General features: G+C 46.9%; 1 protein-coding gene across 13 annotated transcripts in view; it reads left to right on the forward strand.

Annotated features, from left to right (window-relative positions):
- Nucleotides 1–16,432, forward strand: part of PRRC2A (proline rich coiled-coil 2A) — a 1,857,131-nt gene that overhangs the window by 1,589,194 nt on the left and 251,505 nt on the right. For 7 of the 13 annotated variants that reach the window (XM_078645955.1, XM_078645960.1, XM_078645962.1 and 4 more), the window contains exons 25-27: nucleotides 5,161–5,249; nucleotides 5,553–5,781; nucleotides 6,211–6,309. In XM_078645955.1, coding sequence (XP_078502081.1) covers nucleotides 5,161–5,249; nucleotides 5,553–5,781; nucleotides 6,211–6,309 — 417 coding nt within the window. Of the gene's footprint in view, nucleotides 1–5,160; nucleotides 5,250–5,549; nucleotides 5,782–6,210; nucleotides 6,310–16,432 lie in introns of all 13 variants that reach the window. The other 6 variants (XM_078645954.1, XM_078645958.1, XM_078645961.1 and 3 more) reach the window with 1 other exon arrangement.

Here is a 16,432-nt window from a genome sequence, read left to right on the forward strand (position 1 = left end):
ATTGAACCCTCAGAGAGCGCTTGGGCTAGTCCTGTAGTTCTAGTGCCAAAACCTCACACCCAGGATGGTAAGAGAGAGATGAGGTTTTTTGTAGACTACAGGGGTCTCAATGCTGTCACTAAGACAGATGCCCATCCAATACCTAGGGCAGATGAACTGATAGACAAGTTGGCTTCTGCAACTTTCTTAAGTGCATTTGACCTAACAGCTGGTTATTGGCAGATCAGGTTAGCTGAGGATGCCAAGGCCGAAATAGCATTTTCTACCCCAGGAGGTCATTACCAATTTGTGGTGATGCCCTTTGGTTTGAAAAATGCACCTGCCACTTTTCAAAGGTTGGTGAACCAAGTTCTCACTGGGTTGGATGACTTCTGTGCAGCATATCTAGATGATATTGCTGTCTTTAGCTCCACCTGGGAGGATCACCTGATCCACCTGAGGAAAGTTTTGGAGGCCCTGCAAAAGGCAGGCCTCACTATCAAGGCCACCAAATGCCAGATAGGGCAGAGTCAGGTTGTGTACCTGGGCCACCTTGTGGGTGGAGGCCAGGTTCAACCATTGGAGAGCAAGATACAGACCATAAAGGACTGGGCTCCTCCAACCACCCAGACACAGGTCAGAGCTTTCTTGGGCCTGTCTGGTTACTATAGGAAGTTTGTCAAGAATTATGGGTCCATTGTGACACCACTTAATGACCTGACAAGCAAGAAAATGCCAAAGAAAGTTCAGTGGACAGTTAGCTGTCAGAAGGCATTTGATGACCTAAAGCAGGCCATGTGTACTGCACCTATTCTCAAGAGTCCTGACTACTCCAAAACCTTCATTGTCCAAACAGATGCATCTGAGTTGGGTGTGGGAGCTGTTCGATCTCAACTGAATATTGATGGTCATGACCAGCCCATTGCTTTTATAAGCAGAAGGCTGACCCCTAGAGAGAAACGTTGGTCAGCTATAGAGAGGGAGGCCTTTGCTGTGGTTTGGGCCCTGAAGAAGTTGAGGCCATACATGTTTGGAACTCACTTCAAGATTCAGACCGACCATAAGCCCCTCTTATGGCTAAATCAGATGAAGGGTGAAAACCCCAAACTTCTTAGGTGATCCATTTCCCTACAGGGGATGGACTTTACAGTGGAGCACAGACCAGGGACTGACCATGGCAATGCAGATGGTCTCTCCAGGTATTTCCACTTAGAACAGGAAGACTCACCTGGTCAAGGTTAGTTTAATGTCCCTAGGTTTGGGGGGCGGGGGGGTTATGTAGGATAGTGGGGTCTGCAATCCTATGGTCACCCCAGATTTTTGCTTTTTGCTTCACTGGTTTACGACTTTCCCTGGCTGTGGGCTTGCTAATCAGATTGACAACCATGTACTTCAGGTGCATTTACCAATTGGTACTGGGCCACCTTATCAGTCCCTGTACCCAGGGCATAGGTGTACCCAGGGCCTACCAGGGGCTGACGCATGTATTATGCCACCCCTGGCTGGCCATCTAAAACTGACACAACTGGCTGCACGACAGCTGGGGCAAGGTGGTGTAATCACCCTTTGCTGTAGATATAGTATACCTATATCTAACCCTAAAATGGACACATATATTCCTATCAGCCACTCCTATGGCAGGCCTTATCAATCCTGAAAGCAGAGTGCTTGGAATTATGTGAGATGGTGCTCTGGCATGAGCTGAGCCCGTCTGCAGCTTGCGGAACCAAGTCCTAATAGCTGTTCCATGATAACGCTATACCATATACTCTTAAGTGCATTATAATCCTCGCGGTTAAATGCTAACTCTGGTATAACATTATCAAACCATGTCGAGTAAGGTGTCATACGAATTGGAATACTACCCCCTCGCCAATTCTGGCGACAAGGGTAGTATTCCACCCTGCTAGAGGGGCACGACATGTATGTAACTGTGAACCCCGGTTAAAGTTAACTCGAGCCTTGGCATCACAAAATGGATGCTGCCACCACAGACACAAGTTTGACCTCCTGCTGCTGGGAGTCCTTCCAGCGAGGGAGGCCTGGACAAAGGGTTTCCTGCCTTGGGAGGTGCTAGCACCACCCCAGACAGGATTTTGTGTATTGAGGTAGGGAGGCCTGAAAGGAATGAGACATGCCTGGGGCACACAAGGTGTCCTGTGCATACACCGGTTCAAACCAGTTGCTGGGGCATCCCTGCCCCAGCTCTGGCGCGAAACCGGACAAAGAATAGAGGGTGTAGCCACCCCCCTTCCTGGTCCCACCCAGGGGAGGGACCTAGTCAGTAGTGCAGCCCCCTTTAGGAGAATAAAGGTAGGAGCTGGTCCCATTCCAAATTAGATTATCCTACACAATTCTACAAGAAGAAACTGTGGACTTCGACGTTCTGCTCCACAGAAGACTGAAGAATCTCCCTTGTGGGCTAGGAGTGTCCACCCGCAACTGCAGGCACCATCAAGCGTCCAGCGGCTTCACTTTGTCGTCTTCCCTCGAGGATCCAGACTTCAGAGCCCGACGAGACCCGGATTCCCAGAGCTCTCCGACCTCAACTGCTGAGATCCATGGGTGCGACGAGACACGTGGGACCGGCCATCTTGAAAGAACCTGCACGTCGCTTCCAGCACGACTCCCGAGGTAAACTCGACCAAGTGCTTTGGGGATTGAGAAGCCCCAGCCCCGAGCAGCCCCTGCACCGAAGATCAGCCCTCCAGCTTCCACGAGATCTGCGTGGGGCCCTTCTGCTTGTTTGCTGCTCGACGCGTTGTGTGGTCACTTGCCGGCTGGCTAGTGGCCTCCTAGACGACGAACCTTGAAATCTTCACTGCTGGTCTGGTTGCTCCAGACTGGCCCTTGCTCCCTTCCAAAAGAGGAGCACCCTGGACCCTCCTGGTCCACTCCAGACACCGTTTCCACTCACCGCGTGGGTTGCCTTTGCCAAGGCCTGTTGACGCCGAATCCGGATCCAACACCGCCGACAGCGAGAGCCTGCGTGGGACAGCTCGTGCCTCCATCCTGGTCGTCGAAGACACCTCCTGGTCCACGTGGCTGCAGAGACAAGCGTCCACTCTTCACCTGATCGCGACGACAGCATCTGGTTCCTTCCTGGTTCCATACCGGTCACTGGCTAGTGACTTTGAACACTGTCCCCTCTGCTTTCAGGTCCTCTTCTTCACCTATCCACCCTTGGATCGCACCGGACATCTTCCTCCTGGTCGCCTGCAGCATCTTTTCTTCCAGGCTCCATTGACTTCAACGCGAGAACCCGACACACTTTGACACCTATGCACCCGCAGCCCGTGGGTGAGGTAACGAGAGCATTTCGGTGCTCAAGGGTAGTTTAACTGTCCTAGTGTCCAGTTCCACAGTCGTTTTAGTCCTAACTAGTCAGGATTGTCCGTACTCACCTTTAACTTGAACTGTACTGTCCATAGCTGCTGTTACGCATCTCGCGTGTGAGTTCACACTCTGCACAGGCGTCCCGTGGGCCTCCTATTACTTACCTAAGGTGAAGATAGTGTAGTCCTAGCGAACCTCCAGCCTCTGGACAGCTCCATTCCTACTATCGACTTTCACATTCCACTTACTTAGTATATGGTTTGTCGTGCCCCTAGGGCACCATTGTAATTTTGTGCAACTTGTCGTATTTTTCTTAAGAGATTGTCATGTGCTTAGCCCTCTGACCTCATAAAGAGTTCAGAGGTGTTGTTATTAATAAATATAGTGTTTATTTTCATAACAACCTGTGTGGTGTCCTTTCATCTGGTATTCAAGGGGTTATACTGTGGTAAAACAGCTGTCTTCACATGCCAAAAGAGTTTAGCCTAAGACTGCTTTGTCCATGCTACCATTAGGATAGCTGGTCTATAAGGTTAACTTACAACCAATCACCATAAGGTTGTTTGGACTGATACAAGGTGATCACTAGAACTAGTGAGCATCATATATCAGGCCAACTTCTCACACCGGGGACTCCCACTCTGACGATGTGGAATGATTCAGGCATGTGAAGCTATGAAATACATCAATACTGGAGAACCACATATTACAGGTAAGTAACTATTGTTCTTCACTTTGAACTTCTACATTGACTGCACCAAAGAGCATGGCATGGATCAGCTCTTTGTAAGGATGCTCTGCAGCAAAGAATGCAACGCGGTGCAGCATTCAAGGTGGCTAGTTCTCTTTATCACAAACTGTGTCCTGGCCATGAAGCAACCCCTGAAGGGCCTGCTCTTTCCACAGAGCACATATGCTATACCCGCATTGGCTAGAAGGGGTGCCTGTGCTAGATATCTGCCAGGCCACAAAATGAATGTCAGTACATGCGTTTAGGATGCACAGCTTCATGACAGACTGGTTGGTCCCACTGGATGGCCACTTTGACTGTAAAACTTTGAGGCCACTCATCAGACCCTCTCTATCTTCTGGAAAGTACTGCTTTGGTATCTTTTTTAGAGGTGAGGGATCAGCATGTAGAAGGTTCCATCAGAACAGCAAGTTGCTTGCAGTAACCCACTCTCTGATGGAAACTGCTAGGTCTGAGGGAGCGGAATGAGAAATATCGGGAAACTGCCTTCAGCCTGCAGGGATTGCGTCACTGCTGGGGGAGTATGGATTCAATGTGATGCCTCACAGCGCCCTCTGACAATGTGTTGGTGCATTGCTTAGGAATTCTCCAGTTCCACCCTGGTGTCAAAGGAATATTCCTATAGGTGAGTAACCTGTAGTTTTATAGAATAGACACCAGAAGGAGTGTTACTGAAGGTAAGTAACTTGCTCATTGCATCTGATCAGTGTAAGGCATTTCTTTGCTTTCTTATTGTCATATTCTATATCAATTCCAGCATTATTCAGCATTAGTGAAATGCACTTCATACTAAGTCACTGAAAGTATGCAACTTCATCTTTCATTTGAGCAGCAACATATATTGTTTAGAAAACATAATTATCAGTCTTCCTGTAATGCTTTTGTATTAATTGTACAACAACAGGAGACAAGTTGTGGCCACAATCTTGAACAATAAGGCAGGACAAATAAATGAGATTTCTGTTTATTAAAACAAAAGGACTAGACCGTTTGCTCGCCTCGTGTTTATTTGGTTTATCTCGTTGCAATTTATGGATTACGTTCGCTTCTTTGCAACACTTATAGATTTTGTTTTTGTTTTGTTATTGAATCAGGTTGCCACAGCGCCATCGGAGTCACAGCATCACATGTCTAGTGCTAGTTCAGGATTTCGCCCTGGTACACCATCTCTACATCCCTACAGGTGATGATTGCTAAGTATCTGTTTCACAGTGTGAATGGTTGAGCCTTGTTTAAATATTCCTTGTTTGAACTTACTTGAGCCCGCAGAATAAATATAAATATTGTGTGCACTGTATATTTACAAATTTTTTCCGGGGTGGTGTTCGGGGTGGTGCTCCGGGGTCAGAAGATTTGTTTTTTTGTAACATATCAAATTGAGCAGCTTAAATAGAATTTTGTGCAAATGTAACAGAAAAAAGCAAATATTTTTTATGGTGCATTCGAGATTGTAATTATTTTATGTTCTTGCCCTTGTTTCAAGTAGGTCTCAGCAGCTGTATCTGCAGCCCAACCCTGGTGCCACTTCCACGGTCATGCATGGCTCCCCCATGCTTTCTGGAGTAGCAATTAAAGGTCAATATGTGGAGTTCTCAGCCATGCAGGCAGCAGAGCTCAGCAAACTGCAGGCTGGGCTCTTGTATCAAGCCCCATCGTTTATTTACAACACTCCATACTGTAGCTCCCAAATGGCAAATGATCAGCAGATAGTACAGGTAAGTAAACTGTCAGTGATACAGCAAGTCTATACCTATGTGATAGCAATCTGTATAAGTAAATTGGCCTATGTAATTAACTCTTAAAAAAGTGCCCTCTGTGGGTTAATCATGCTGACTGCAGAATAGTGGTGTTTTACTTAAACATCAGACACATTGAGTTGTAGCAGTTAGTTCACAGTTTGAACATCTTCCAGGCAGTCACTGTGACTAGCAAGCTTTATTGAACTATGAAAATTCCTGACTGTTGTTGGATGAATCAAAAAGTGTGAAGACCTTTCAGAATTCACATTTAAGAAATATACTGAAAATTGATCACTTTGTACTGCTTTTATCACCACTTTTGAGTCCATGCTTGGTGATCTGACATTAGATTTCACTTGAAAAAATAATGGTCCGTCTTTTCTTTTTTTTTTTTTTTTACTGTAGGTCAGGCAGGACATGACTCCGCCATCTGATTACTACTCCCCTCCATTGCAGCAATCCACCCAAAGTAACTACATTAGTGCTCCTGGACCCACCCAACAGGCAAGTACATCATTTTGTCTTCATTCGTAGTAGACTCTACTCAGCTCATAGGTTGCTTAGGACATCAAGGCTCACTTACTGTTGCTCTTACTGATGAATACTAATGAGATTGCACAACATATTAATCCCCAACACAATACAATCCAAATGGATTGTTACAGAGAAATGTTGTGTTCGAGGCATATGAGCTGCAGATCACACACCATGCATAGATCACCATCTGGTGTTGGGCCCGGATGTTTGTAGTTTATTGTCTTGGAAAAGTCTTCGAAATTCCTGAGTTGTGTGACTCCTCCTTTGGACAATAGTGAGCATGGGCATCGACTCCATTATTTCTTTCCACCATCTGGCTTGGATGTGTTCCACGCGTTCCAGTTTGGTATCGTTACCTAGTTAACTTTCAACGCGTAATCCTTACCCAATTCTTTGGTATTGTCTCGATCGCATTTGCCTTTCGACGCGCATCTCTACAGGCTTTTACCTCCGTTCCGGTCGTCTTAGGAGGCCTTCGGGCCTAGCTGCACCATCAGGCCTTCGTGGCTCATGGAAAGGACTTCATTCAAAAAATTTCCTCAGTGTGGATCCAAGTTTCCACATGCCGATCTCCATGAGGTGTGTAACCTCTGCTTATCCAGTATTATGGGTGTCTTTCATAGATTCACATGCCTGAATCATTCCCCGTCGTCGAGATGGGAGCCCCGGTAATAGAAAAGTAATGTCCTATAGACATACATAGAGAAAAGTAGGCCTAAAGGTCTTGCCTTAGTAGCCTATCTGTGTCCTTTTGTAAAAAGGACCAAATTCCTGAAGGTAGTATATCAGCTACCACCTCCCTCTAGAACCTTCCTGCCAGGAGCCTCAGTCTCTCAGATTTTCTACTGCACGTTGTGCTAGGGAGTCCCCACCTGAGCTCTCCTCAGGTTTCTTGAATTTCTCACTTTTTCAACAGAAAACTTGGATTATTTACTTCTACTATGGCTGAACAACAGAAGAAAGGACTATTTAGAGCCTGTTCCTCTTGTGGCAAGAAGAGACTGCACATTGATGACAAACATGAGACTTGTCTCTACTGTCTTTATCCGGATCATTCTGTCAAGGAATGTAGGATTTGCAGAACATTCTCTACTAAAACTCTCAAAGATAGAGAAGGAAGACTGCTCCTCTGGTTAAACAGACTCAAGACCAGAGATGATGATGTGCTGTCCTCGGAGTGCAGTGAAATGGCTTCAGTTTCTTCAAAACTGTCCTTGAAAAGGCCAAGGGATGCTTCCCCTAGCCATTCAGACGTCCCTCACAAAAAGACTACTACTAAGTCTTCTGAGGTAAGATCAGACACGTCTGTGAAGGTGCCCACAACCTTCAAAAAGCCATCGCAGTATTCGTCGACGACCGCGTCGACGTTTTCTTCAAGAAAAACCACATATGTCTCCACGTCGACGACGACGGTTTCGACGACGATGGCGTCGTCCGCCTTTGCTTCAACGACGACGACCACCCAATCGTCGACGATGGGTAAGCCACTGTCGTCAATTGTACTGATTAAAAAGCAGCAGTCATTTGTTAAAGCTTCGTCGACGTCACCATCGACGACGATGACCTCGACGACGACGATAAAACAAAAGACGACGACGCCTTCACCGTCGACGAAGATTCCGTCGACATCCGGTGTGTCGTCGACGAAAGCACCGTCGACGCCAAAGTCATCGTCGACGAGAACATCTTCGACTACGAGAGTACCGTCGACGACCGCATCGACGACGGCGAAGATTGCGCCGACGACCACACCGTCGACGACAGCGACGACGACGAGAGAACCGTCGACGCCCGACAAAAGATCGTCATCATTACCGTCGACGACCTCATCGTCGACGACGACATCGTCGACGCCATGGAAAAAAGCAGAGTTGATTCCATCAAAAATGATCACCAAACTCCCTATTACACCAGAATTAACATCACCCAGTAGGGTTCAGAAACTACCTCCAGCTTTCTTATTGCAAACTGATGAATCTGATGACGACCAATTCGAACAGGCTACCAGTCCGTCGGATCTCAATGTCAAATGCCAGAGTACTGACGATGACGGAGATGATGTCATCTTTACGCAGGAAACTACGCAGATCCAAGAACATACTCGAGTTACTCCGATGATATGCCTGCCGGCTGAAATAGTCTCTGACTTACAATTCTTAATCACAGACTACAAAAAACGATTCCCAGAATCACCAGCGGCCCCTTCCAAAGAGAAGCCTCGCGAGTCATCCAGACCGCAACAATCCCCAAAGTCACGACCACCACCTTTGGTTATGCCGCAGGAAAGTGAAGCGGTGCATAACATTCAATCTTCTGAAGAAGAAGAAGATGTTCCTGAAGAAGGAGAGGTTCGAGACGACCTTTCACATAACAGAGACGGCGAGGATTACGTCACTCATTCTCCAGCCACGCCGGAACCCAACACTTCAGACTCTCCACCAGTGGATATCGGCGGATTCCACAATTTGATTGAGAGAGCGGCCATTAGATTCCACATGACCATGGAATCAAAGGAAACGGATTGTTTTCTCTATGACTTTAAAGATCCTATAAAGAAATCGGCAAGGTCAATTCCCATAATAGACTACATCTGGGAACAAGGTCAGCAACTCATGCAAACGCCTGCTTCTGTTTCAATAGTGGTGCTAGACTGGATAAAAAGTATAAGGCACCAACATCTGCACCTATTTGCCTTAATACACATCCCAAGCCGGATTCGGTAGTCACCCAAGCCGCTCAAAAGAATTCCAGAAATCCATCCTCGCCACTGTCAGCACCACCAGACAAAGAGGGCAGAAAATTAAATGGCATCGGCAAACGCTTCTCCACAACGTCAGCCATGACGGTAAAGGTGGCCAACGCCATTGCTATGCTAGGCAGATACAATAGACAATTATGGGAAGATATCGTTCCATATCTGGCGGATGTACCCGAAGATTTGAAGGAAGAAGTCCAGTCACTCCTTAAAGGACAGATGTCCGCATCGGAGATCATTGATTCAGCTGTGGATGTCGCCATGACAGGCTTTTGACAGCTGGCAAGCGCAGCTGTTTTGCGCAGACAAGGATGGCTCAAAGCGACGTCCTTCCGTCAGGAAGTCCAAACCAAAGTTTTGGACATGCCCTATGACGGACAACATCTATTTGGGGCAAAAATAGATGGAGCCTTGCAGACGATCAAGAAAGATACTGACACTGCAAGAGCTCTCGGGACTTTACAATTCAAAACTCAGTCCTTTCGAAGGAGCAGAGGACGAGGTCAGCCCACATACAGAGGATCATATCAGGGAAGATCCTCTTACTCCTACAACCAAAATCGCTCACAATATCAGCAGCGACAGCAACAACAAGGTCGTCAGACCTCCTACGGGAGATCGAACTTCAGGGGCAAATCCCAGAAGAAAACGACCGGCAGACGACAATGACCTCTTCCCGCAGACACTCCCCACACCGTCGTGTCCTCTCAAGATTGAAGGAAAATTGACACATTTCCTCCACAACTGGAGATCGATAACGACGGATCGGTGGGTTCTCCAATTAATCCAGCACGGTCACACATTGGAATTCGACTCACTCCCACCGTTAACTCCTCCTCGCAAACTACCACACAGGCACCTTCTACAAGAAATCTCTTCAATGCTGAAGAAGGGAGCAATAGAACGAGTTCCATCCGCTCAGAAAGGGAAGGGATTTTATTCCCGCTTCTTTTTAATTCAGCAGAAAAAGAAGAAATGGAGGCCCATTCTCGATCTCAGGGCACTCAATGCCTTCCTAAAGAGCCAATCGTTTCGAATGGTGACGATCCAGGAAATCTTAGGATCCCTAGAGGAAGGAGACTATATGACGTCTTTGGACCTGCAAGACGCATATTACCATATCCCAATACACAATCGCCACAAAAAATTTCTTCGCTTCGAAGTGGCAGGTCAACACTACCAATTCTGTGTCCTACCATTTGGCCTCAAATCAGCGCCACGCATTTTTACGAAATGCCTGGCTCCAGTGGCAGCTTTTCTGAGACAGCAGAATCACCTACCTAGACGACTGGCTGGTGAAAGCACCGTCTCTCACAGACGCACAGCTGTCTTCAACCGCCTGTCTCAATATTTTCCAGCACCTAGGTTTAACTCTCAACTACGAGAAATCAACCTTACAACCCACCAGAATTATAACATTCCTGGGGGCAACTCTAAACACCATTTCTTCCAAAGCCTTCCCGTCTCAAGAACGAAAACACAAACTGATGGCTCTAGCTACCGCAGTGTCTTCAAAAAGGTCCATCAAAGTCCAAACTTTCAAATCCCTTCTAGGGATGATGTCTTCTTGCATACTTCTCATCCCTCACTGTCGGCTCAGAATGCGCCCCCTTCAGGAGGCTCTGAACAAACAGTGGACCCAATGTACAGACTCTTTCGAGGATCACATAGTCATCACTCCACAAATAACCGAGGCTTTGCTGTGGTGGACAACGAACAAGTACTTATCCAAAGGTCTAACGTTCTTGATACCAGCAACTCCACACGTCATAACAACAGACGCTTCTCTGGAAGGTTGGGGTGCAGTCCTTCAGGATCTGCAAATCAGTGGCAAAGGGACGGACAGAGAGAGGACTCTACATATCATCCTACTAGAACTGAGAGCAGTTCTTCACTCTCTACAGACATTCCTCCCTCGCATCAAAAACTCAGCAGTTCTTGTGCGAACGGACAACACAACCACAATGCACTACTTGAACAAGCAGGGAGGGACGCGTTCACTGACACTGTGTCGCGAATCGCAAAAAATCTGGAACTGGCTACTGCTCAACAACATCACATTAACAGCAGAGTATGTCCCAGGAAAAGACAACGTAATAGCGGACGCTCTCAGCAGACAGAGGTCACTGTCCCACGAATGGGAACTGGACCAACAAGTTCTCAACGACATCTTCTCGGCATGGGGGAAACCGCACATAGACCTCTTCGCCACCAGGGAGAACGCCAAATGCCACAGCTTCGCAAGCTGGCATCCCCAACCGAGGTCACTAGGAAATGCATTTTCCATCGCATGGCGCAACGTGTTTGCGTACGCATTTCCGCCTTTTCCCCTGATAACCAGAGTCATTCGGAAAATGAAAATGGAGCACTGCACCTTGATTCTCATTGCCCCATACTGGCCGAGACAACATTGGTTCACGGACCTCCGTCGCCTTTCTGTTCGACCATCAATCCAACTACATCAACATCCAACTCTTCTCTCAATGTCCAAAGGCCAAGTACTCCACCCGAATCTGAAATCTCTCAGATTATCGGCGTGGCTCCTGAGTACAGAGAATTCTGTCACCTAAACATCCCGCAGGAGTGCAAGGATGTCCTAGCTAAAGCAAGAGCTGTCAGTACAAACAAAACTTATTCCTTGAAATGGAAACGCTTTTGTGTTTGGTGTTCAGACAACAATATCCATCCTTTCAGAATCACTCCAGAGCAAATACTGCCTTATTTACTACATCTGGCACAAACAGGGCTTGCACATGCCTCCATTAGAGTACATCTGGCAGCAATCTCACGCTTTACAAGGACTTCAAGAGGTCCCTCACTATGGTCCAACAGGCTGATAAAGCAATTCCTTAAAGGACTATATAGATCTTTACCAAGGCCAAGACGTATACCATCAACGTGGCACCTTAACATAGTACTCAACCAATTGATGAAGCATCCATTTGAGCCCATACATAGGGCTGATCTCAAATACATCTCATGGAAAACTGCACTTCTTTTGGCCTTAACATCAGCAAGAAGGGTCAGTGAGTTACAAGCGCTTTCAATACAAGATCCTTTCATGCAATTCAGAGAGGACAGAGTAATTTTAAGAACCAATCCTCGCTTCATTCCTAAAGTCCCCTCGGACTTCCATCTCAATGAACCACTTGTACTTCGCTCATTCTTCCCGAACCCCAGTACTATGGCTGAAAGATCTCTCCATTCTTTGGACCTCAAGAGATGTCTAAAATTTTATCTGGACAAAACGAAACATTTCAGAAAAACAAATCAACTTTTCATTGCCTTCAGCAGACCTAGAAAAGGCATGCCACTCTCTAAGCAAAGCATTTCCCGATGGATATCAGCGGCAATTGCCTTTTGCCATGACAAAGCCGGACGTCCATTACATTCCACAGTCCGGGCGCATTCCACAAGGGCTGTGTCCACATCGGCAGCACTATTCGCTGGAGTACCGATTCTGGACATTTGCAGAGCAGCGACCTGGAAATCGCCGCATACATTTACCAGGCACTACTGCCTGGATACGGAACTGATGCAGGATGCAGCTGTGGGCCAGGCTGTACTTCGCCATCTATTCCAGTGAGATGAGCCCTCCTTCTTCCCACCGTCCTGCAATGGTATGCACATTTATTTACTTTATTCCTTGTATTACTGATGGTATATAGTCTCATGATATGTTTTATCTCAGACTAATTCTTATGTTCCATCGCAAATGTGCATAATGTATTGCTTGCTATTCTGATTCAGGCATGTGAATCTATGAAAGACACCCATAATACTGGATAAGAAATGCGTTACTTACCTGTAACAGCAGTTATCCAGTATTGGTGTCTTTCATAGATTCACATGCAACCCTCCCACCTCCCCAGGAAGGACTCATCTCTCACTTCAGGACATATATTACGTCTACCTAGCTTGGTGTGTACGAAAATCTGAGAGACTGAGGCTCCTGGCAGGAAGGTTCTAGAGGGAGGTGGTAGCTGATTGGCTACCTTCAGGAATTTGGTCCTATTTACAAAAGGACACAGATAGGCTACTAAGGCAAGACCTTTAGGCCTACTTTTCTCTATGTATGTCTATAGGACATTACTTTTCTATTACCGGGGCTCCCATCTCGACGACGGGGAATGATTCAGGCATGTGAATCTATGAAAGACACCAATACTGGATAACTGCTGTTACAGGTAAGTAACGCATTTCCTCTCTCCTGAACACGAGGCCAAAGACTGTCCGGCTTGTGCCTCTTTCCGCTCCAAGAAAACCATCAGGAATCTTCTACATCGAAGCAGCATGGCTCGATCATCAACTTTGATACCAGACGACATATTCCAGGAGGGCATCGATGTACCAGAACAGGAGCGGATGGAAGAATCCGACGTCGAAGACATAATCCAGGGCAAAGGGTCGTTAGTACTGACGTCGACACCTCCCCTCACCCACTCATCCAAAGGCTTTAACACCTTCACCTTCGGCCCAAGGTGCACACCATGACAAAACGACACATGCCCCGCCTTCAGGCCCAGCAAAGAAGTACACAGTCAAGCCTACAGGCCACTCTGGACCGAGTGAGAATACCCTAGGCATCTAAACCAAAAGAGAATCAACCTTCGGATCCGAAAAAATCCTCAGAGCCAAGGAAGCCACCGGTTCCAAAAGTCACTACTGAACCTTCACAACCCAAAAAACCATCGGAACCAAGAAAAAAACCCGTTCCAAAAACAACCGGCACCTCCAATCCGAAAAAATCATCGGAGACATCTAAACCATTGGTCCGGAGACTTCAACCAAACCTTCGGAACCCCCAAAACCTTCCCAAACTAAGCCAAAGGAGCCAGAAACAACTCTAAAGACTGTGCCGCACAAGCATTCGGACCCTAAAAAAACGGCGCTGAAACACCATGGGTCAGAGGAACAGCTTTTTCAACCTGATCCTACACAAAAGACTCTAGAAATAGACCTAGAAACAGGTCATCTCAGGATTAGTCCTTCCAACAAAAGGAAAATGGACAAACCTGTACCATCTCCACTTCCACTAAAGAAAAGAGCCCCTCCTCCTCCTCCTCCTCCTACTCCTCCTCCATCTTCGCCATACATTTCTCCTGTTCTATCTCCAGTACCAGCCGAATCTCCTCCACCTCCTGATGAGGATGATACCATTGGGGATGAAGGTGATTATGAACCTCTACTGGAGCCCATTACTTACATCCCAACTGATATGGGAAAATTATGGCACACCAGACGTTCCTGATGTACCACAAGAGGACATCTATTCATCTAGACCAATGGTTCCCAAACTTTTGACTCCTGAGGACCCCTATTGAGTCCCTATTGGAAGCCAAGGACCCCCAAACAATTGTACGATTTAAATTTCAAACATTAAAACAGTAATTTCAAAAAAGTAAACACACACTTGTGCACACCAAACAAATACTCAAATCACTAAATATTTTATATAGAAAGAATTATCAAAATCTTTTAATGGAATGGTTAGTGCTGCATCTTGGCAACTAACTTTTCAATATTTGGTTCTATTTTGCAGTATGAGGCTCCTGCCAGGGCCAGACTGGAAACCCAAAGCCGCCCTGGCAAATGTTGTCAGACCAGTACCAGTACTAAGTGCAGTGAGTGAGCCTGGTCACTGCAAAGCAAACTTTGGGGGGCTCTCCCATCAAGGAAACTTTGGAAACAATGGTGCATTCTGCAACACATTTGTCATTGTATATTGAATTAAATTTGCTTTTAAAGCATAGTAAATGATGACCTTACTATGCACCAATACAACAATCTTTTTGGGGCTTTTTTGTGAAGCCCTCACTATCACTCTCCAACAGTGCCTCTCTTCTCTCAATAGCCCCTCTGTGTAGGAGAGCAGGGTCTGCAATCCTATGATCACCCAGATTTTTGCTTTTTGCTTCACTGGTTTACGACTTTCCCTGGCTGTGGGCCTGCTAATCAGACCCCCAGCCTAGCTGTTCTCTCTTCCAAATTGTACCCAGGTACTGAATTGGCACTGGGCCCTCTCCAAGTCCCTGTACCCAGGGCAGAGGTGTACCCAGAGGTCTCCCAGGGGCTGCAGCATGTATTATGCCACCCCTGGATTGACTAACTAAATCTGACACAACTGGCTGCACGACAGCTGGGGCAAGGTGGTGTAATCACCCTTTGCTTTAGATATAGTATTCCTATATCTAAACCTAAAATAGACACCTACATTCCTATCAGTCACTCCTATGGCAGGCCTTAACAATCCTGAAGGCAGAGTGCGTGGAATAAGGTGAAATGGTGCTCTGGCATGATCTGAGCCCGTTTGCAGCTTGCGGAACCAAGTCCTAATAGCTGTTCCATGATAACGCATACCATATACTCTTAAGTGCATTATAATCCTCGCGGTTATATGCCAACTCTGGTATCGCTTTATCAAAACATGTCGAGTAAGGTGTCATACGAATTGGAATATTAACCCCTCGCCAATTCTGGCGACGGGGTTAGCATTCCACCCTTCTAGAGGGACACGACATGTATGTAGCTGTAACCCCGGCTAAAGTTAACTCGAGCCTTAGCTCCACAAAATGGATGCTGCCACCACAGACACAAGTCTGCCCTCCTGCTGCTGGGAGTCCTCCCAGCACAGGAGGCAAGGACAAAGGGTTTCCTGCCAGGGGCGGTGCCAGCACCGTCCCAGACAGGATTTTGTGTATCCTAGGTAGGCAGGTGTAGGAGAGTAGGGTCTGCAATCCTATGATCACCCAGATTTTTGCTTTTTGCTGCACTGGTTTACGACTTTCCCTGGCTGTGGGCCTGCTAATCAGACCCACAGCCTAGCTGTTCTCTCTATCCAAATTGTACTTAGGTACTGAATTGGCACTGGGCCCTCTCCAAGTCCCTGTACCCAGGGCTGAGGTGCACCCAGAAGTCTCCCAGAGGCTGAAGCATGTATTGTGCCACCCCTGGATTGACTAACTAAAACTGACACAACTGGCTGCACGACAGCTGGGGCAAGGTGGTGTACTCACCCTTTGCTTTAGATATAGTATACCTATATCTAACCCTAAAATGGACACACAGATCTCCTATCAGTCACTCCTATGGCAGGCCTTAACAATCCTGAAGGCAGAGTGCTTGGAATCGTGTGAGATGGTGCTCTGGCATGAGCTGAGCCTGTCTGCGGCTTTCGGGATCTATCCCTTAGCCGTTTCCATGATATCGCATACCATATACTCTTAAGTGCATTATAATCCTCGCGGTTATGTGCCAACTCTGGTATCGCTTTATCAAAACATGTCGAGTAAGGTGTCATACGAATTGGAATACTAACCCCTCGCCAATTCTGGC

The sequence above is a fragment of the Lissotriton helveticus genome, chromosome 5_1 (genome assembly GCF_964261635.1).
Source record: "Lissotriton helveticus chromosome 5_1, aLisHel1.1, whole genome shotgun sequence".
Classification (NCBI taxonomy): Eukaryota; Metazoa; Chordata; class Amphibia; order Caudata; family Salamandridae; genus Lissotriton; species Lissotriton helveticus.